The sequence below is a fragment of the Musca domestica genome, unplaced genomic scaffold (assembly GCF_030504385.1).
Source record: "Musca domestica strain aabys unplaced genomic scaffold, Musca_domestica.polishedcontigs.V.1.1 2, whole genome shotgun sequence".
Lineage (NCBI taxonomy): Eukaryota > Metazoa > Arthropoda > Insecta > Diptera > Muscidae > Musca > Musca domestica.
In genome coordinates, this window is record NW_026712249.1 from 5,722,349 (window position 1) to 5,744,320 (window position 21,972).

At 37.9% G+C, this 21,972-nt stretch overlaps 1 protein-coding gene across 1 annotated transcript; it reads left to right on the forward strand.

Annotated features, from left to right (window-relative positions):
• Window positions 1-826: 826 nt before the first annotated feature.
• LOC101891578 (protein white) lies at window positions 827-20,060 on the forward strand. The gene is made up of 7 exons (XM_005181669.4): window positions 827-1,479; window positions 16,413-16,647; window positions 16,707-17,361; window positions 17,423-17,554; window positions 17,618-17,807; window positions 19,145-19,276; window positions 19,341-20,060. Exons 1-7 carry the CDS (start codon window positions 1,399-1,401, stop codon window positions 19,953-19,955), a joined length of 2,040 nt encoding a protein of 679 aa, XP_005181726.1. The 5' UTR covers window positions 827-1,398; the 3' UTR covers window positions 19,956-20,060.
• Window positions 20,061-21,972: the final 1,912 nt, after the last annotated feature.

Below are 21,972 nucleotides of genomic sequence, written 5' to 3' on the forward strand. Positions count from 1 at the left end.
CAAACGTAAACAGCAATATAAACAAAATGATCAGCTATTTTTTTTTTTTTTTTTTTTTTTTGAGTCACCATTTGTCAGTAGGGTTGAGATTTCAAACTGGTTTTCGAAATACGTACAAAAAAATTAAAAGAAAAAAGAGTTGGACATTTAAAATTTGGTCTTAACATCACTTTTTGCCCCTGGGTTTAATACATTGAGGTTAATTTGAAAATACATTCTACAAACCTACGAAAAGTACTAAATGGTATTAAGTTGGTTTATTAAAAGGGGAATAGAGCTCGAAATCAGAAATTTGTAATAAAAAGTACAAAAATGCTCTAAATTTGCTACCATTTGAAATTATGTGAAATTTTAAGATTTAGTTTGGAAAGTAGGGTGATATAAGGAGGTTGTTGTGGAAATGTGTACTAATGTGTAATGTGTGTAAAAAACGGAACTAATTTTTGTATAATTTAGTTTTGGGCCAAATGGGATATATGGACTACCCAATATCTCTCTAAAAGTATGTCGTGTGGTACTATTTACATTAAATTACATTACATTTATTTATTTATTTTTTTTTTTTTTGTGTTACACAGTGCGTTTATACAAAGTTCATTAGAATACAAACATTTGAAGTTTATTGTTCTTTTTATCTTTAATTTTTTTATTTTATCTAAAAAAAAAAACAAAGCCTTGTTGATTTTACTCCAAAAAAAAAAATTTCTTTAGGTGCCTTGGATGGTAATTTCATATCTACTGATAACACTATTCCCCCCGCAAACAACCTGACCACGAGTCCCACTAGTACTACATGAAACGCGACATCTAATCTCATACCATTCCACAATCTCATCTACATATCTAATACCAACTACAATTGTCTCCATTGTGTACATTATGCATTGCACAGCACTTCTCCGCTCCTCCCCGTCAACATCCAAACATTTGCTCCAGATGAGTGACAACAAATCTTTCTGTCTATAAAGTCGATGCAGTGCACCCATAAAAGTTCTCTATGCTGCTGACTGACTGGCTGGGTGGTTGACTGACTGCTAGCTTGCTGCAGCCAACAAAACGTCTGTCTAACAGGGCTAACTAACTAAAAAACATAAGGAGCGGGGAGGAGGAGTAGCAGCAGCAGTATGCCAGGCGACAGTAGCTAACTGTATTCCTCTTCTCACTTAGTTACTTGCAGCGGTATTTTCTTCTCAGTTAATCAGTTAGTAATGACAGCCCTGCGAACAAAGCCAGTTTAAAGGCGGAACTGGACGGGAAAATTAAAAATCTATAAAAAAAATTATTATTTTTAAAAAAATTAAAAAAAATAATAATAACAAATATTTTCCTTTAACCAACGTGTGAGTGTCGGAGTGTTTGAAAAATCAAAATCACAGAACCAATTAATAACCACTTAAAATGGGTCAAGAAGATCAAGACTTGCTTATCGACGAAACGACTCGAAAGCGCACAGCAGCATCTGTCGAAAATATCAACAATGTGAGTAAAAATTGTGAAATTATCTGCCCAGACGTTTTCGGATTTGCTTGAGCGATAATTCTTATCTTTAGAAATAAGTGAATGAAGAAAAAAAGTGTTTAAATAGAATTTTTGAAACGCCCTTTACTCCGTTGCCTTCTTTGAAATGTAAGCGGCTAATACAATCGATGGCGCCCTTATTCTCAATTGTGGTTTGCGGTATCGAGTTACAGCATCGAACACCTATAGACCAAGTTACAAAAATATGTATCTTTTTTTAATTAGCTGAAAAAAGAAAAATAATTTACATACAAACATAGACGTTCCGTAATAAAATAAAATACCTCACTCCATCAAGTACCCTCCCCACAAGGTGTCAACATTTTGAAAAATTGTAACTCTTACAAAATGTGATGCAATTATCCGATTGTCTTCAAATTACACACATCACAATATTTTTATTAACCCAAGGTCTGGCTGGTGTAAAGATGGAATATATCGGTCCACTCCTTCTGGTACCTCCCCCACAAAGGGTCTAAATTTTGAATATCCATGAAGCTCATATAACTAGAAATTAACATTCGATTCCATTCAGACTTGTCACAACTCAATATTTCCATCAACTCTATATCTGTTATAAAGATGGTAGAGATCAGATCATTCCTTCTGGTACCTCCCCCACAAAGGGTTAATGTTTTGAAAAACCAAAACGATCATAAACTCCGTAATAAGCTTCCGGTTCTATTCATATTTCACACATCCTATTATTTCTACTAACACAAGATATGCTATGTAGATGGGATAAATCGATCCACTCCTTCTGGCACCTTCCCCACAAAGGGTCAGAATTTGGAATAACCATGAAGCTCATAAATCGTGAAACTATCATTTGATTCCATTCAGACTTAGTACATCTCAATATTTTTTTGACCAGTTTTTCTGATGCCCCCCCAAATAGTGTTTAAAATTTTGAAAAACAAAACGCTCAAAAAGTGACGTTAGCTTCCAACTCCCTTCAAATTTCACACATACAAACATTTATGCTAACACAAGATATGTTGTGAAGATGATATATATCTGCCAACCCCTTCTTGGTACATCACCCACAAAGGGTGATAACTTGCGAAGCAAGTCAGCGATTCTTTACAACTTGCTATATCTAAAAATTTCTCTCAACCAGAAACCTGAAATGAATATGAAATTTATGATTGGATAAACATTTTCGATTTTCCTGTAATTTTTCCCAAACTAATATTTTTATCTGTATTACATGAAGTATGAAAATGGAATATTTCGGTCGACTATATCTGGTACCTAACGCACATTTTCATTATTTTTTAGAAATTATCGCATATCTGATATAAACTGAAGGAAGTAGTCGATATGCTCGAAACCTAATATTTCGCAATATTTGTATTTGTCATACTTATTTATGTCCGATACGAAATGGTTCCTTCGGAACCTACTCCACAAAGAGACAACAATTTAAATAACTATAAAGGGTGAGATAAAAAAACTGCATCAAAGTCAAACTCCATAATTTTTATTTTTTTTTTTTTTTAATTTTCATTGAATAAAAGCAAAAAATGTCGGAAATAGCATCACATTTTAGAATAAGTTTAGATTTGTTCGAATTGGTCACCTTTGGCACGAATTATGCCCTCGAAACGGCCAATGAAAGCCGAATGCACGCTGCCCGAATGCCGCTCTGCGGTATTTTGGTCCATTCCCGGCGAAGCGCTTGCTAGATGCGATCGACACTTTGATATTTTTTTAGTGCCAACCTTGCTCTCCAAAATAATCCATACACAATAGTCCAACGGAATGGTATCCGGAGAATTTGGTGGTGGTGCGCTGGAAATGAAACGAGGAACCTCATTTTGTAACCATTCTTGGGTGCTGAGTGCGATGGTACTGAGTCCTCTTGGTCTGCGGCCAAAATGTTTGCGTGCCCAAGGCTTTAATACAACCTCCAGAATAGTATAAGGCTTTAATACAACCTTCAGAATATTTCCGCGATAATATTCGGTATTTATTCTGATGCCGCGGTCGATTAATTCGAGCGGAGAGCGATCATCGGCTGCTATTGCGGTCCACACCATCACCATGGCCGGTGCTTGAGTTATGGTGGCCAATCGAAGGTGCACATTTTCAGCTGACCTCTTTGGCAAGTAAACACGATAATTTTGTTTCTTTACAAACTGCTGGACAACGAATGTTTTCTCATCGGAGAAAACCAAATTCGGCAGTTCACCACTTTCGGCCAAGCGAAGCAACTCTTTAGCTCTTTTGAGCCTATTTTCCTTCGGGTGCGGTGTAAGTTCTTGCATTTTTTTAAATTTCCCCGAGCTCATTTTTCAATATTTGCCGAATGGAATATGTGATATGTTCATCTCAGGAGCCATTTTTCGGCCACTGCGACGGGGGTTTCGATCAAGTCTTTACTTTTCGAACCATTTCTGCTGAGGTTGCTGTTTTCTTCCGTCCATTTCCTTGACGTCGGCCTACGCTGCCAGTATCACGGTAACGAGCGAAGGTACGAGACACAAAAGATTTATTCGCATTTAAATGCTGGAGTGCTCTAACGATAGTCAACTGTGATTTTCCAGCCAAACATAAAGAAATCTCACAATCACGCTTGATTTCCATCACGAATAGCTTTTTTCTGGAAAATTCTCACCAAAATGCTTTTCTACGCTTGTAAACAATATAATGAACTGTCATCGGAATAATTTTGAACAGCTGTCGGACGAGTGGCTTAGAAATGACATCAGTCTGAAGTTAGTTGCAGTAATTTATCTCACCCTGTATTTCCCCCACAAAAATTTCGAAAAATCCATCTCTACCTATTACGTTGTAAGCGCCCGCTTTTGTATGTCGATTGCGAACGAAAGATCCTTTTCGAAATGTGTTTTTGCAAATTTTGAATTTTTTAATATAAAAAATATATACGGATTTGAGTTTTTCTCTCATATTTATATTCGTATCATCATACAGGAGCAGCCCCTAAATTCCTATTCCTCCCCAATACTAACTAATTGCCAACAAATATAGAACCACCAACGTCCAATTAATGATTAATGGTCCTATGGGACAATAACCCGGTCTATTGATATATCAATTGTTCATCAAACCGAATTTCCTTATAAACATGGCTTCTCAAAATACCTATATATGCTTCTGATTCTCTTCCGTTAAACTTCTTGAAGAGCTTTGGGCCTCCACTATATATTTATTATCCAACAAAATTGACTATTCTACAAAGAATTTTAACAATTTCCACCTACCTAGAGAGTAGATTGCAACCAACAAATTGCTGATAATTTTAGTGGCACATTTTGTGCCTCCTTATTCCCTTAGCCATGAATGGCCGATGAGAAGTTTCAAGTGGAGCAGTCGACCGACATTCTTTTGTTCAACTTTATTATGAAACTATTGTCAGTTTTGGCGGAAATTTCTTTAGAGGGGAGAAAGGGGGGGTGCAAAACCAAACGGACAATTGCAACGGTTGTCCGGCTGGAATTCAACACCGACACCAACAACAATGACTCGTCTGATGAGTCTCGTCTCGTGTTCGGCTGTCGTTGTGAGCATTTCAATTTGGCCACAAAAATGTCTAACAATTGTATTACATTATTCCATGCGGAGGACTGGCCGAAGATATTTTTTATATGTCAAATTGAGGGGAGGGGGACTGGAGCGGGTGAGGAGATGCTTGCACCGAATGAGAGAAAAATAGACACAAATCTATGTGCATGTTTTTTTCGTTCGTTGCAATTGTTTCATAAATTTCTTTTTTTTTTCACTTTTTTTGGTCATTTCTTGGTGCAACAACCCGGAGTGCCGCAATCATTTGTTACCCAACAATATGTCCAAGAAGGACCAATGACACCATCATCTGTTGTCCAGTTCGGCGAGATAGAAAGATAGATAGGAAGAATACACATGTTAGGAGGTCGGTTTAGCTGGGCTTGTGTGCAATTGTCCAATGTGCCTAACAAAGCGTGTATGTTTGTAGTGGCACTTGTATCCTACCTACCCTACCCTACCTCCCTCACCCGCTCCCACACCGGATTGAATATGAATACGGGAGCGAGCGGTTGAATGAACGTACAAATGAATGAATGAATGGATGGTTGGTTGGCCGAATGAAGGCAACTATGCATGAATGAACGAATGAGTATGGTCTTCAAAATGGAATACAAGTATTATCCAGTGTCCATGTCTGGTCAAACTACAATGTTATCTGGCAATGAGTTGTGGTGGCCACTGGGTGTTTGGAACTAGTGGACAGGGATGAAATAAATATATAAAAATGTTAACTTATGACGAATTATGTACCAGTGAAACCTTGACAGTGGTATGAGCCGAATAATCCCTTACAAGGTAATGCAAACAAACCACCTTCTGCATTATTAGAAGTTTTAAAGCAATTGATTATTCATTCCTTTATAAAACGCAGAGCAATGCTTATTTTCCTCATTACCAAGTAATTAGTAACACCTACTGAAGGTCGTGAGTTCGAGAGTAGGTTATGGCCACGGAAAGAAAAAAGCAAGTTAAAAAGTATCAGTCGGTTTTGCGGACAGATGTACACCTTCAGCCAATGCCCGAGTCTCAAATATATTTTGATTTGAGTTATGATTTTTTCAAAATCTTGACCCGTTTTGGGTGCAACCAACTTCAGGTTGCTGTCATTTCTAAGCCACTCGTCCGACAGCTGTTAAAATTATACCAGTGACAGCTCATTATATTGCTTACAAGCGTACAAAAGCATTTTGGTCAGAATTTTCCATAAAAAAGTTATTCGTGATGGAATTCAAGCGTGTTAGTATATTTGACTGGAAAACAACAAGTGGCTTCGTTAGAACACTCCAGCATTTAAATGCGGATAAATCTTTTGTGTCTTGTACCATCGCTCGTTACCCTGATACTGTTGGTGTAGCCTGACTTCAAGGAAGTGGACGAAAGAAAACAGCAACATCAGCAGAAAAGGTTCGAAAAGTAAAGAAGCGACTTGATCGAAACCCGCTTCACTGTGGCCGAAAAATGGCTCGTGAGCATATCGCAATATTCCATTCGGCAAATATTGAAAAATGAGCTCGGGGTTAAGCCATTGAAATTCCAAAAAGTGTAGGAACTTACACCGCAACGAAAAGAAAATAGACTCAAAAGAGGTAAAGAGTTGCTTCACTTGGCCGAAAGTGGTGAACCATGGTAAACAAACAAAATGATCGCGTGTACATGCCGAAGAGGTCAGCTGAAAATGTGCATCTGCAGTTGGCCGCCAGAACTCAAGCGCCTGCCATCGTGATGGTGTGGGTCGCCATAGTAGCCGGTGGTCGCTCTCCGCTCGTATTAATCGACCGTGGCATCAGAATAAATGCCAAACATTATCGTGAAAATATTCTGGAGGGTGTATTCAAGCCTTGGGCACGCAAACATTTTGGCCGCAGTCCTTGGACATTCCAACAGGACTCCGCATCATCGCACTCAGCACGCGCCACCCAAGAATGGTTACCAAAATGAGGTTCCTCGTTTCATTTCCAGCGCACAATTGCCACCAAAATCTCCGGATATCAATCCGGTCGACTATTGTGTCTGGAGTTTTTTGGAAAGCAAGGTTGGCACCAAAAAATACCAAAGTGTCGATCACCTCAAGCAAGCGCTTCGCCGGGAATGGGCCAAAATACCGCAGAGCAACATTCGGGCAGCGTGTGACGTTTCCATCGGCCATTTGAAGGCCATAATTCGTGCCAAAGCTGACCAATTCGAACAAATCAAAACTTATTCTAAAATTTTATGCTATTTCCGACATTTTATGATTTTATTCAATAAAATTAAAAAGAAATAAAAATTATGGCGCTTGCCTTTGTTACAGTTTTGTTTTTATCTCAGCCTGTATACCCTCTGTAGCCATGTGGCTGAGGCTATAATAACTTACATTCATCATTACCATGTAATGAGTAATGTTGGCATAGAGTGTGAGCGTCTGACTAAATACCGAAAGTTGTAAGTTTAAGACGGGGATTCGGCAAACAATAAAAATAATTAGAAACTCTTTTACCCAACTTCGGGACTCAATTTTAAGTATCTATCCTAAATTTCGACAACACAAATAAGAGTTTTGTACAGTAAATCTCCACTCCCTTAATATCTTTAACTAATTTTATTATTATTTTATTTTCTTCACATAAGCTGATTTAATATAGTCGCTAGTTTTTAGTTAAGTGATATGATTTGAATTTTATGGCATTAGTGCCCAAATACCCTAGTCACGCTCCCCACCAGCCAATTTTTTATTATTCTTGCATTTCACTATGTTTGTGTGAGTGTCAGCTTTTTTTTGTCCTGCTAAATATTCGTATGCCTCTATGGCAGCATAACAAATACGACAAGGATGCAATTGAATAAGACATATGAAAGAAAAACAACGACAAAAAAACACAAAACCTATCCTCAACAATAACAACTAAATTGTGTCCCGCAAAAAAAAATTGGCACAAAAGAATAAATCGAGAAGAACCAACTTTGTCGATGTTACCCCTTCCAATTACTGATAGGATATTTTCTATCGAAAATTTAAGGGATTTAAAAGAGGATTAAATTATATTCCAAAATAAAAGAAATCCTTCAAAATTGAGGAAACGTGTGTAAGGTTCTCCATAAGATCTTCTGCCTACTGAAATTCTACAGAAATAAATTTGTCATTCCAGGTAAACCTTGGTATAATCTTGCATATGAATATATTTTTTATAAACTTTTTTTTCACATTTTTGATTCAGTTTGCAACTTCTCGAAATATTCGCTTGGGACAACATCAGCTCAATATTCGTGATCTGCGCCATATTCTAAATCAACTTAGCTTCTTCGCCTGTCTGCTGAGATGGTACTTTAAAATCAAACAATAGTGTATCTACAACAATGTGTACTCAAACGAGCAAAATAGTATCAGTCGGTTTTGCCGACAGATGTATACCCCCAGCCTTGAGTTATGATTATTCAATCTGTCAACCCTTTATGGGAAAGGTTCCGAAGCACTTGGCCAATATTGACCAATTCGTATCTTTCCTAAGGCTGATATAAATATTACAACGTTTCAGATTTGGACTATATCGACTACTTTCTATGCTTTATATGAGATATGTGCAAATTTTTGCAATATGTGGGAAAATATGGAAAATTGGAAATTGCAACCCTATGAGGGTGAGGTACCTGAAGGGGTTCGCAGATATATGTCATCTTCACAACAGATCCTGCGTTAGCAAACATATTTGGATGTGTGAAATTTGAAGAGAGTCGGATGCTTATTTCGCTTTCTTTGAGCGTTTTGTTTTTAAAAATCTTGAACCCTAGGTGGGGGTGGCACAATAGGAAATGGACCGATCTCTACCATCATTATAACATATCTTGTGTTAATGGAAATATTGAAATGTACCAAGTCTGAATGGTCTATGAGCATCATGGATACTTAAAATTGTGACCCTTTACGGGGCGGTACAAGAAGGAACGGGCCAATATATCCCATCTTTACACTAGACCTTGGGTTAATAAAAATATTCTGATGTGCGTAATTAGAAGAGAACAGGATGCTTATTTCGGATTTTATGATTGCTTTTGTTATTCAAAACTGTTTACCTTTGTGGGGGAGGTACCAGAAGAAATGGTCCGATCCATATCATCTTTATAACAGATCCTGTGCTGATAGAAATATTGAGATGTACCAAGTCGGAATCGGATTTGATGTTAATTTCGCGTTTTATGAGCATCATGGTTATTCAAAATATTGACTATTTTGTGGGGGAGGTGCCAGAAGGAGAGTACAGACATATCCCATCTTCACACAAGACCTTGGGTTAACAAAAAAAAAATGGTGATTTGCGTAATTAGAAGAGAGCAGGATGCTTATTTCGGATTTTAAGATTGTTTTTCTGATTCAAAACGTTGACCCTTTGTAGGGGAGGCACCAGCAGGAATGGCCCGATCTCTACCATCTTTATAACAGGTCTTGTGTTGATGGAAATATTGATATGTGCCTGGTCTGAGTGAAATCTAATGTTAATTTTATATTTTATGAGCTTTATAAATATTCGGAACTCTCGGTGGGGGAGGTACCAGAAGGTATTCCATCTTTGCACCAGACCTTGGGTTAATAAAAATATTGTTGTGTTTGTAATTTGAAGACAATCGGACAGTTATATCACATTTTATAAGATTTATAATTATTCAAAATTTAGACCCTTTGTGGGGAAGGTACTTGATGTAGCGGACCGATATGGTTCATTTCCACACCGGACCTAGTACTGATGCAAATATTAAGATTTACAAAGTTGGATCGGATTATCCTTTCTCTTTCTGAGCAGCAAATTATGTTCTTTGAAAATGTTCACATTTTGTGTGGGAGGTACCAGAAGGAGTGCACCGATATTGCTCATCTCCCAACTCGATCTAAGTTTGACAATAATATTACGATGTACCAAGTTTGGATCAAATCGAATACTCCCTTCGAGAGTTATCGTGGGAATCAGCCAGATCGACTCCAAATGTCCTGAAACGAATTTGGTGCAGAGACCTAGGGTCCAAACCCGTTATTTGTATGAGGGACGTTTTGGCCGAATGAAATAATATATAATCTCTGTATCCATACAGCTGGAGGTATACAAAGGACAGACCCTGTTTATGGAACCTATAACTAAATTTGGACCAATAGGATTCGTCCTTTGATTTCGTCCCAATCGGGTAAAAATATCCAATGTGTGCTTTGTTTACAAAAATACATTGACAGACGGACCGACATGCATAAATCAATTCAGAATGTGATTCTATGCAGATCATCAAAAGGATCTCTGGGTCTATTTCGTGTCCTCCTGCATGTTAAAAACATAAATACGTATACCACAGTGTGATGTGGGATATAAGAATGTTAAGTTCTCATTTTGATAGCGTAATATCAATATCATGTGAAATATCTTTCAAGTTTTCGTATCCTTTAGAAAAAAAGGTTATTGTCCCCAAAGACCTAAGGACACAATTTTTTTTTTTTTTTTTTTTTTTTTTTGAGAAAAATTTCAATAGGATTTTCTTGAAGAAATTGGCACATTCTTATATATAAGCAGAGGGGACTATTTTTTTATCTAGATTGAATTTTTCCACCAAAAAGCGGTCATAACAAACGTATTAATATATTTTATATTTCCACAAAGATTGACATCTGATGATGTGTGAAAGAAACCAAAAAAATTGAGATGCGATAAACAACTGTTAATTCGAAATGGTAATTGAAGAAGGTGAAATGATGTGCCTGTGGCCAAACGTCATTTGAATATTGGCGCCATGCTTCTTTCATTTATTTTTCTTGCACTCAAAAAAAAAGTAAAACGCATTTGCTGTTTCCTCTCTTTCCACACTCTCTCTCTCTCCCTCTCCGCTACATATTGGTCCATTAAAATTAAGTACTGGCACAAGAGCTCGATTTTGACTTCAGGCAAAACAGGTGGATTACTCTGAAAAAGACACTGATATGTGCAACAAAGGTAATACTTTTGTGTATCTTTTTTGGTAAGTGTATGTATATATGTGTGTGTATGTATTTTTATGTGAATGCATTGAAGTGTATTTGCTATAATGATGCTCATTCGATTGTTTGTTTGCCTGGCCATGCTAGCTCTCAGTCGCCATCATCAACGTCGTAGTTGTCCTCATCATTGTTCTGGACAATCCCCATTTTTTTTGACCATTGTGATGAGCATTTTGAAATGCAGAAGAAAAAAGTGAGAGCAAAATTCTCTGATTGTTATATTCTATTGCAAATTGAAGTGGGAAGAATAGTAGAGAGGCAGCGGCGACACAAAAAACCGTATAATCAACATGAATAACAAAATTTCGGTGGAGATAAAAAATCAAGTGATTTTTTTATCTTAACAGCATGCGATGATGAATTGGAAAGATTTTTTCTTTTATCGCAATTTAATTCATATATTAAAAATGATGAGATATATAGGATATTAAAGCAAGTAAATTACAAATTCTAGGCGTGTGATATGGCTGGATTTTTGGAAATTTGTGATAAAAGGAAACGAAAAGTACTAAAATGAACAAAAAATTGAATACTTTGTATAATACAGAGTGAGATAAAAAAAACTGCAACAAAGTCAAACGCCATTTTTACATTTTTTTTACTTTTATTGAATGAAAGCAAAATGTCAGAAATAGCATCAAATTTTAGATTTGTTCGAATTGGTCACCTTTCACACGAATTATGGCCTTCAAACGGCCACCGTCACACGCTGCCCGATGTTGCTCTGCGGTATTTTGGACCATTCCCGACGAAGCGCTTGCTTGAGGTGATCGACTCAGACACAATAGTCCAACGGATTGGTATTCGGAGATTTTGGAGGTGGATTTTTGTGCGCTGGAAATAAAGCGAGGAACCTAATTTTGTTACCATTCTTGGGTTGCTCGCGCTGAGTGCGATGGTGATTAGTCCTGTTGGAATGTCCAAGGTCTGCGGCCAAAATGTTTGCTTAACCAAGGCTTTGTTACACTCTCCAGAATATTTTCGCGATCTTATTCGGAATTTATTCTAATGCCACGGTCGATTAATACGAGCGGAGAGCGACCATCGGTTGTTATAACGGCCCACACCATTACCATGGCCGCCGCTTGAGTTAAGGTGGCCTACCGAAGGTGCACATTTTCAGCTGACCTCTTTGGCAAGTAAGTACGATCATTTTGTTTGTCTACAAACTGCTGGACAACGAATGTTTCCTCATCGGAGAAAACCAAATTCGGCAGCTCTCCACTTTCGGCCAAGCGAAGCAACTCTTTAGCTCTTTTGAGTCTATTTTTTTGCTGTTGCGGTGTAAGTTCTTGCACTTTTTGGAATTTCAATGGCATTTTTCAATATTTGCCGAATGGAAAATTGCGATATGTTCAGCTCACGAGTCATTTTTCGGCCACTGCGACGCGTGTTTCGATCAAGCCGCTTCTTTACTTTTCGAACCATTTCTGCTGATGTTGCTGTTTTCTTCCGTCCACTTCCTTGACGTCGGCCTTCGCTACTAGTATCCCGGTAACGAGCGATGGTACGAGACACAAAAGATTTATTCACATTTAAATACTGGAGTGCTCGAAGGATAGCCACTTGTGGTTTTCCAGCCAAATATAAAGAAATCACACTATCGCGCTTGAATTCCATTACGAATAACAGTTTTTTTAGAAAATTCTGAGCAAAATGCTTTTGTACACCTGTAAACAATATAATGAGCTGTCAGTGGAATAATTTTAACAGCTGTCGGAGGAGTGGCTTAGAAATGACAGCAGTCTGAAGTTGGTTGCAGTTTTCTCATATTGACAGTCTATTGACAGACGGACGAATGATGTGTGATTCTGTAAATATCCTCAAAAGTAAATATCTCGCTTCCTTCTCCATGTAACAAACATATGCAGAAAGACATAATAACCTTACCACTATACGTTGTAAGGTACAAAGAGGCTTAGCGCGAACCATTGGATTGAATCTAAAATTTTAATGAGGACTTTTCGCTGACGAAATTGCTTGCACTTGCTTGTATTAAATAAACCATTCTCTGATGAATGCAAGCAATTCCATCTTTGGCTCTGCTAGTAATTATGACATTGCCACACAAGTGATTGCCATTACTGCTGCAAGTCATGCATTACAAGTGTGCCAATTCCATGGTCATTGGCTGTAGAGGCAGATCTATGTGAGTGATATACATACATACAACTGTATGCATATTTATGGTGAGCTCTGTTCTATATATTTGCTGCGACATGTGTTAGAAAATGTGAAAAAAAAAAATAAACGTGAATCTTCATGCATTCATGCATGCATATGGATGTATGTAGCCACAACTTTATACAATTACACCTACACACACTCACATGTTGTTCACAATTTCGCAATACATAACAAAAACATTATTTACCGACCACAAAATAACCTCTATTTTTCCCCTCAATAAGTGAGGTGCCGTCGCTGCCGTGCTTCCAATGTTTTGCTATATGTGGTGCACATATTTTTCTAGGTGTGTGTGGGTGTGTATGCTTTTGATTTTTTCGTTAGTATTAGAAACGAACTGAAATTTTTATACAATTGCACTTTTGAATATTAAATATTTTTTTTTACAATAACAATTTGTTATGAATGAAAATTGTCATGAAAAAAAGCAAATGAAGGGAATGTTGATGGAAAAGTGGACAATTGTGGCAGCTGATATTATAAATTGTTCTCTTCTAAATATAATACAATCTATGAGTATAATAAAGTTTCAGATAGTTCGCTTGGGGACAAAATAACTTTTATAGGTCTGTTTAAGGCAGAAAACTTTCTAAAATTCTTTTATAAGACTAGAATCTTAAAATGTAGCACCAATTTCTACCCATTGACGGTATGGGGCCATAAAAGCGGATTTTTTGAAATTCGTAAGATATATTAAAGATTGTGTTTTTGGCATAAAAAAAAACTAAAATCTTCAAGCGTGTTGATCGGTATTAATTCGTTCTAAATAGTACTAAAAACTGTGTTTTTGGACCAAAATTCTTTCTTTTCACACATACAGGGTGAGATGAAAAAAATACAACCAACTTTAGACTACTGTCATTTCTAAGCCACTCATCCGACAGCTGTTCCAAATTATTACAGTGACAGCTCATTATATTGTTTACAAGTGTACAAAAGCATTTTGGTGAGAATTTTCCGGAAAAATGTTATTCGTGATTGAATTCAAACGGGATAGTGTGATTTCTTTATATTTGGCTGAAAAACCACACCTGACTATCGTAAGAGCACTCCAGCATTTAAATGTGAATAAATCGTTTGTGTCTCGTACCATCGCTTGTTACTGTGATACTGGTAGCGTAGCCCGACGTCAAGGAAGTGGACGGAAGAAAACAGCAACATCAGCAGAAATGGTTCGAATAGTAAAGAAGCGACTTGATCGAAACCCGCGTCGCTGTGACCGAAATATGGCTCCTGAGCTAAACATATCACAATATTCCATTCGGCAAATATTAAAAAATGAGCTCAGAGTAAAGCCATTGAAACTGTAAAAAGTGCAAGAACTTACACCGCAACAGAAAGAAAATATACTAAAAAGAGCTAAAGAGTTGCTTCGCTTGGCCGAAAGTGGTGAACTGCCGAACTTGGTTTTCTCCGATAAGAAAACATTCGTTGTCCAGCAGTTTGTAAACAAATCAAATGATCGTGTTTACTTCCCAAAGAAGTCAGCTGAAAATGTAAACCTTCGGTTGCCCACCAGAAATCAAGCGCCGGACATGGTGTGGGCCGCCACAACAGCCGATGGTCACTCTCCGCTCGTATTAATCGACCGTGGAATCAGAATAAATGTCGAATATTATCGCGAAAATATTCTGGAGGGTGTATTAAAGCCTTGGACACGCAAACAGTTTGACCGCAGACCTTGGACATTCCAACAGTACTCAGCACCATCGCTCTCACACGCGCCAGCCAAGAATAGTTGCAAAATGAGGTTCCTCGCTTCATTTCTAGCGCACAATGGCCACTAAAATCTCCGGATACCAATACGTTGGACTATTGTGTCTGGAGTATTTTCGAAAGGCAGGTTGGCACTAAAAAATACCAAAGTGTCGATCACCTCAAGCAAGCGCTTCGCCGGGAATGGGCCAAAATACCGCAGACCAGGCCATAATTCGTGCCAAAGGTGACCAATTCGAACAAATCTAGACAAATTCTAAAATTTGAGGCTATTTCCGACATTTTTTGCTCTCATTCAATAAAACTTAAATAAAATATAAAAATTCTGCCTTATGACTTTGCAGTTTTTTATCTCACCCTGTATTAGTAGAAATAATGGGATGTGTGAAATATGAAGAGAACAGGATGCTTATTTCGGATTTTATAATCGTTTTGGTTATTAAAAACTTTGACCTTTTGTGGGGGTGATATCATGGTCCGATCTCTATCACCTTTATAACAGATCTTGTGTTGATGGAAATATTGAGATGTGCCAAGTCTGAATGAAATCGGAAATTAATTCATGGATATTAAAAATTTTGACTCTTGACTGGTACAAGAAGGAGTGGGCCAATATATTTCATCTTGACATCAGATCTTTTGTTTTTTTGAAAATGTCCACCTTTTGTGGGGATGTGCTCGAAGGAGTGAACCGATATTGCCCATCTCCGAACTCAATCTAATTTTGACAATAATATTACGATATACCAAGTATAGACAAAATCGGATACTCCCTTCGAGAGTTATCGTGTGCACCACCCAGACAGACAGACGAACGGACGGACATGGCTAGATCAACTGCAAATGTCCTAAAACGGTTTGGGCCAAGGAGATCTAGGGTCTATAACCGTTATTTCGATAGGAAAGTTTATACCCTCTACAACCATATGACTGAGGGTATAAAAAGGAACCAAAAAGACTCGCGTGAGTTCAAATATTTTACCAAATTAATCCTCCTAATGCCATCCGTTATATTGCAGAAGACTCCAGAATATTAAGAAATCTTGATCCCAAAATTTTAAAAAATATTTACAGGTGGGGGGTGATAGCCCCATTTATTTAGGTTTCTTTACGATGTAAACGCTGATACACGTGTCTTGTTTCACAAGCTCTTTGTGTTGCACAGTGTTAAAGAAGACCTTCTAAAAACCTTTCGCTGTAAATTATTTTTGAAGTTTTTTCAGTAAGAATAACGTCTGATCTTTTGAACGCCTAAGTAACTATACAATTTATTATTTTTGTCCCCTATAAATATTTAATTTATTAATTATATTTATATTAAAAAAAAAAAAAAAAAAATATATATATATATATATATATATATATATATATATATATATATATATATATATATATATATATATATATATATATACATATATACATTTAAATTATAAAAAAATAATTTTCGAATATTTATATTTCCTCATTTCAGCCTGCTCGAACCTTGGAACAATCGTCCATAAATGCGGGTTTCAATAAAAGCTATGGCTCCTTGGCTTCGAATGAATCGGTGTCGGAAAAACTCACTTACTCCTGGTATAATTTGGATGTTTTCGGAGAAGTACATCAGCCGGGGTCGAATTGGAAGCAGCTGATGAATCGAGTGAGGGGAGTGTTCTGCAATGAGCGGCATATACCCAAGCCAAGGAAGCATTTAATTAAAAATGGTAAACATGATTTCCAACCCATTCAAGAAATAAATTTCATTTCACATGTTCCCTTCCAGTCTGTGGCATTGCCTATCCGGGAGAACTACTAGCGGTTATGGGCAGTTCAGGAGCGGGTAAGACAACTCTACTAAATGCCTTGGCTTTTCGTTCGGCACGTGGTGTAACCATCTCCCCGTCCAGTATGCGTATGCTAAATGGTCTACCCGTTGATGCCAAGGAAATGCAGGCCCGCTGTGCCTATGTCCAACAGGATGATCTATTCATTGGCTCACTGACGACACGAGAACATTTGATATTCCAAGCCACCGTTCGCATGCCCCGCTCGATGAGTCAGAAACAAAAGATCCAAAGAGTCGATCAGGTTATACAGGATTTGTCATTGGGTAAATGTCAAAATACCATTATTGGTGTGCCTGGCCGTGTTAAGGGTTTGTCAGGTGGTGAACGCAAGCGTTTGGCTTTTGCCTCGGAAGCCCTAACGGATCCCCCATTGCTGATATGCGATGAACCCACTTCAGGGTTGGATTCATTTATGGCACACAGTGTGGTCCAGGTTCTGAAGAAACTTTCGCAGCGCGGCAAGACCGTCATCCTTACCATACATCAACCCTCCTCGGAGTTGTTTGAGTTGTTCGATAAAATTCTACTCATGGCGGAGGGGAGAGTGGCCTTCCTGGGCACTCCCACCGAAGCAGTGGATTTCTTTTCATTGTAAGTTTTGGAATTGGAAATTTAATAATTGAAAATATTTTGAGTTTTTATTGGTTTTCAGTATTGGCGCCCAATGTCCCAACAATTACAATCCAGCTGATTTCTATGTCCAGGTATTGGCCGTTGTTCCCGGTCGTGAAGTTGAGTCGCGGGATCGTATTTCGAAAATTTGTGACAATTTTGCCGTGGGAAAGTGAGACTGACAAAAAAATATAGAAAATTGTCCTTGGGTAATAATCGTTTTCATCCTCTACAGAGTTGCTCGTGAAATGGAACAGAGTGTCCAGAAAATTGCTGCCAAATCAGAAGCTGTCACCAAAGATGAGGAAAATGGTTTCACCTACAAGGCCTCTTGGTTTACTCAATTCCGTGCCATTATCTGGCGTTCATGGATATCCACATTGAAGGAGCCGTTGCTGGTTAAAGTCCGACTGATACAAACAACGGTAAGGAGCAAGAGAATCTATATTCTTAATGGTACTAAGTTTGGTACAATGGATGGAGCTGGAAAGTTCGATCTAGCGATGTCCGTCCGTCCGTTTGTCTGTCTGGCTGGAGCGCACGATAACTCTCGAAGGGAGTATCCGATTTGATCCAAACTTCGTACATCGTAATATTATTGTCAAACTTAAGTCTAGTTCGGAGATGGGCAATATCGGTCCACTCCCTCTGGTACCTCCCCCACAAAATGTAAAAATTTTCAAAAAAAAAACATTTTACTGCACAGAAAGAGAAGGCATAATCCGATTTTGGAAATCCTAATATTTCCATCAGCGCTACGTCAGGTGCGAAAATGGACAATATCAGTCCACTCCATCCAGTACCTCCCCCACAAAGGATCAAAATGTTGAATATTCACGGAGTTCATAAAACATGAAATTAACATCCGATTCCATTTGGACTTGGCACATCTCAATATTACCATCAACACAAGATTTGTTATAATGATGGTAGAGATCGGACCATTCCTTCTGGTACCTCCACCACGAAAAACCAAAGTTTTGAATGACCCCAACCTTTATAAAATCCGAAATAAGCATCCGGTTCTCTTCATATTTCACACATCCCATTATTTCTACCAACACAAGATATGCTATGAAGATGGAATATATCGGTCCACTCCTTCTGGTGCCTCCCCCACAAAGGGTCAAAATTTTGAATATTCACGGAGCCCATAAAACACGAAAATAACGTCCGATTCCATTCAGGCGTGATGCATCTCAATATTTCCCTCAACACAAGATCTGCTATAAAGATGGTAAAGATCGCACAATTTCTTCTAATACCTCCCCCAGTTTTTTGAGTGCCAACCCTGCTTTCCAAAATACTCCAGACACAATAGTCCAATGGATTGGTATCCGGATATTTTGGTGGCCATTGTGCGCTGGAAATGAAGCGATGAACCTCATTTTGTAACCATACTTAGGTGGCGCGTGCTGAATGCGACGATGCTGAGTCCTGTTGGAATGTTTAAGGTCTGCGGCCAAAATGTTTGCGAGCCCAAGGCTTTGATACACCCTCCAGAATATTTTCGCGATAATATTCGGCACTTATTCTGATGCCACGGTCGATTAATACGAGCGGAGAGCGAACATCGGCTGTTATGGCGGCCCACACCATCACCATGACCGACTCTTGAGTTCTGGTGGCCAACCGAAGGTGCACATTTTCAGCTGACCTCTTTGGTCAACAGTCTGAAGTTGGTTGCAGTTTTTTCATCTCAAATCTTCTCATGACCCTATTTTTTAACTGAAATTAAATTATTTATTTTCAATTTTTTCAGATGGTTGCAATTTTGATTGGCCTAATCTTTTTAAATCAGCCCCTAACCCAGGTGGGAGTTATGAACATCAATGGCGCCATATTTCTGTTTCTCACCAATATGACTTTCCAGAATGTTTTTGCTGTTATCAATGTGAGCATCTTTCAGAATTAAGCCCTCATTTCATCTAACTCCCTTTCTCCTCTCCCCCACTTAGGTTTTCACTTCGGAACTGCCGGTATTTATGCGCGAGACACGAAGTCGCCTGTATCGCTGTGACACCTATTTCCTTGGCAAAACAATAGCCGAACTGCCGTTGTTTTTGGTGGTACCCTTTGTTTTCACAGCCATCGCCTATCCCATGATTGGTCTGCGTCCCGGTCTCATACATTTCTTTGTTGCCATGGCTTTGGTTACGCTGGTTGCCAATGTCTCGACATCATTTGGCTATTTAATATCGTGTGCCTCCTCATCGACATCAATGGCTTTATCTGTCGGCCCACCAGTGACCATACCCTTTCTGCTGTTTGGCGGTTTCTTCTTGAATTCCGGTTCAGTGCCGGTCTATTTTAAATGGTTATCGTATTTCTCGTGGTTCCGTTATGCCAACGAGGGGTTGCTCATCAATCAATGGGCCGATGTACAGCCGGGTGAAATCACCTGCACCTCGACGAATACCACATGTCCCAGTTCGGGCAAGGTTATTTTGGAAACTTTGAACTTTTCCGAAAATAATTTACCATTCGATTATTTGGGCCTAATAGCACTGATATTGATTTTTAGAATCTCCGCATATATGGCATTGAGATGGCGTGCCAGTCGTAAGGAATAATGTAGGCTGGTTGGCAGTTATTGGATTGGGCTATAATAATAGTAATTGTTGTATATAACTTTAATTTTTGCAAGTTTAAATAAAGTAATCAAGTGTTTTTGTGTATTATTTGGAATATTAAAATCTGGGGGTATGCATGGTTTTTGGGGTTATGGTAACTATTAAATATAAAACATTTTATTCTATATCACGGTAGCTTTCAAACGTAAAATTTTGATATGAAAAAATAAATAAAAGTTGACAACGTTGGTATCTGTCACTAGGTCTTGGCGACTACATTCATTTTGTCACTAATTTACTAACAATTTTCCTTAATTACCGAATTTACAAGCATTTGAATTTCACCGATTTTTTCGTTGGCTCAAAATATGAGTTACAGAATTCCACTTCTCAAAAATATATTCAAATTTGTAACGTCCACATTACCAACCCTCCATTTGGTATAAATTCAAATCTAGTGCCATTTTGCACAACTGTGTGGTGTTGTTACAGTTGGCAACCCTATTCACTGAACACAGAAAGGTACCTATTATATCAGCTGTTATGGATGTTTTATAGCATCGATAGTAGGGACATATAGGTCGCTTTTTGACTTTTATTAATATTTCTACTTCTTAACGTAAAGGTTGCTGAATCCATGGTGCCGCATTTTTTTGATAATATGGCAATAACACCAGAATTTATTCAAATAAAAAAACTGTTGACCCTTTATGGAGGAAGTTTCGAAGCAGTTAGACAACATTATAAATTTCTGATATAAATATTACAACGTGCTATATTTGAACTATATCGTCTACTTCCTATACTTTATATGAGATATATGTGCAAACATTTTGCAAAATGTGGAAATATGCGTGAGGCACCAGATATAGCGGACCGAAATATTCCATTTGAGCGAATGCAGATTAAAATATTGATACGTGCAAAATTTCAAGGAAATCGAACATTATATCAAATTTCATACGAAATAATAAATTCCGATTTATTACATGTACATATCAAATTTCTGACTTAGGGAAATATTTAGATATAGCAAGTTCTATAGAATCGCCGACGTGTTTCGCAAGTTATAACAGATATAAGTAATGGAAATTGCGTTTTGTTTTTCAAAAATTTGAACCCTTTGGGGGAAAGTACCAGAAGGGGTGCACGATATCATTTTTCATCATTGAGAAGAACTGGAAGCTTATTTCGGATTTTGTAGTAGATTTGGTTATTCAAAATTTTACTCTTTGTGGGGGAGGTTTTTATAACAGAGTGTTGATGGAAATATTGAGATGTACCAAGTCTGAATGGCATCTGATGTTAACTTCAAGTTTCATGGTTACTCAAAATGTTGACCCTTTGGGGGGAGGTACAAGAAGACGTGGACCGATATATTCACATCAGACTTTCGGTCAATAAAAATATTGTGATGTGTGTAATTTGAAGAGAACCGGATGCTCATTTCGGATATAGGATAGTTTTGGTTATGCAAAAATGTGACTCTTTGTGAGGGAGGTACCAGAAGGAATTGTCCGATATCTACCATCTTTATAACAGATCTTATGTTTATGGAAACATTGAGATGTGCTAAGTATGAATGGAATCGGATATTAATTTCGTGTTTTGTGAGCTTCATGAGTATTCAAAATTCTGACCCTTTGTGTGGGAGGATGAAATCGGATACTCCCTTCGATAGTTATCGTGCGCATCAGCCAACCAGACAGACTGATGGACATAGCTAGATCGACTACAAATGTCCTAAAACGGATTTGGTTCAAAGAGACGTAGGGTCTAAACCGCACCGTACCGTACCTACGATCTGGGCCATAATAGCAATCCAAACGAAGATGTTGTCATTTGTCTGAATTCTGAGCTTTTTTTTTGAAAACTTTCCTATAGTTTTTAAAAATCAACCTTTATGGGAAGACAGATTTACCAATATTGATTACTATGCTTTTGTTTTATCAATTACATTTAACGCGTAAAATGGATCTGCGAATTCATTCAAGTTTCATGAAATTACTCGTATATA

What these genes read in the sequence shown, in the direction of transcription:
- LOC101891578 (XM_005181669.4), top strand. Translation starts at nt 1,399, where the DNA reads ATGGGTCAAGAAGATCAAGACTTGCTTATCGACGAAACGACTCGAAAG. An exon ending in CTGTCGAAAATATCAACAAT is followed by an intron (nt 1,480 to 16,412) that starts GTGAGTAAAAAT and finishes TCCTCATTTCAG; the next exon opens with CCTGCTCGAACCTTGGAACA. An exon ending in ATGTTTTTGCTGTTATCAAT is followed by an intron (nt 19,277 to 19,340) that starts GTGAGCATCTTT and finishes TCCCCCACTTAG; the next exon opens with GTTTTCACTTCGGAACTGCC.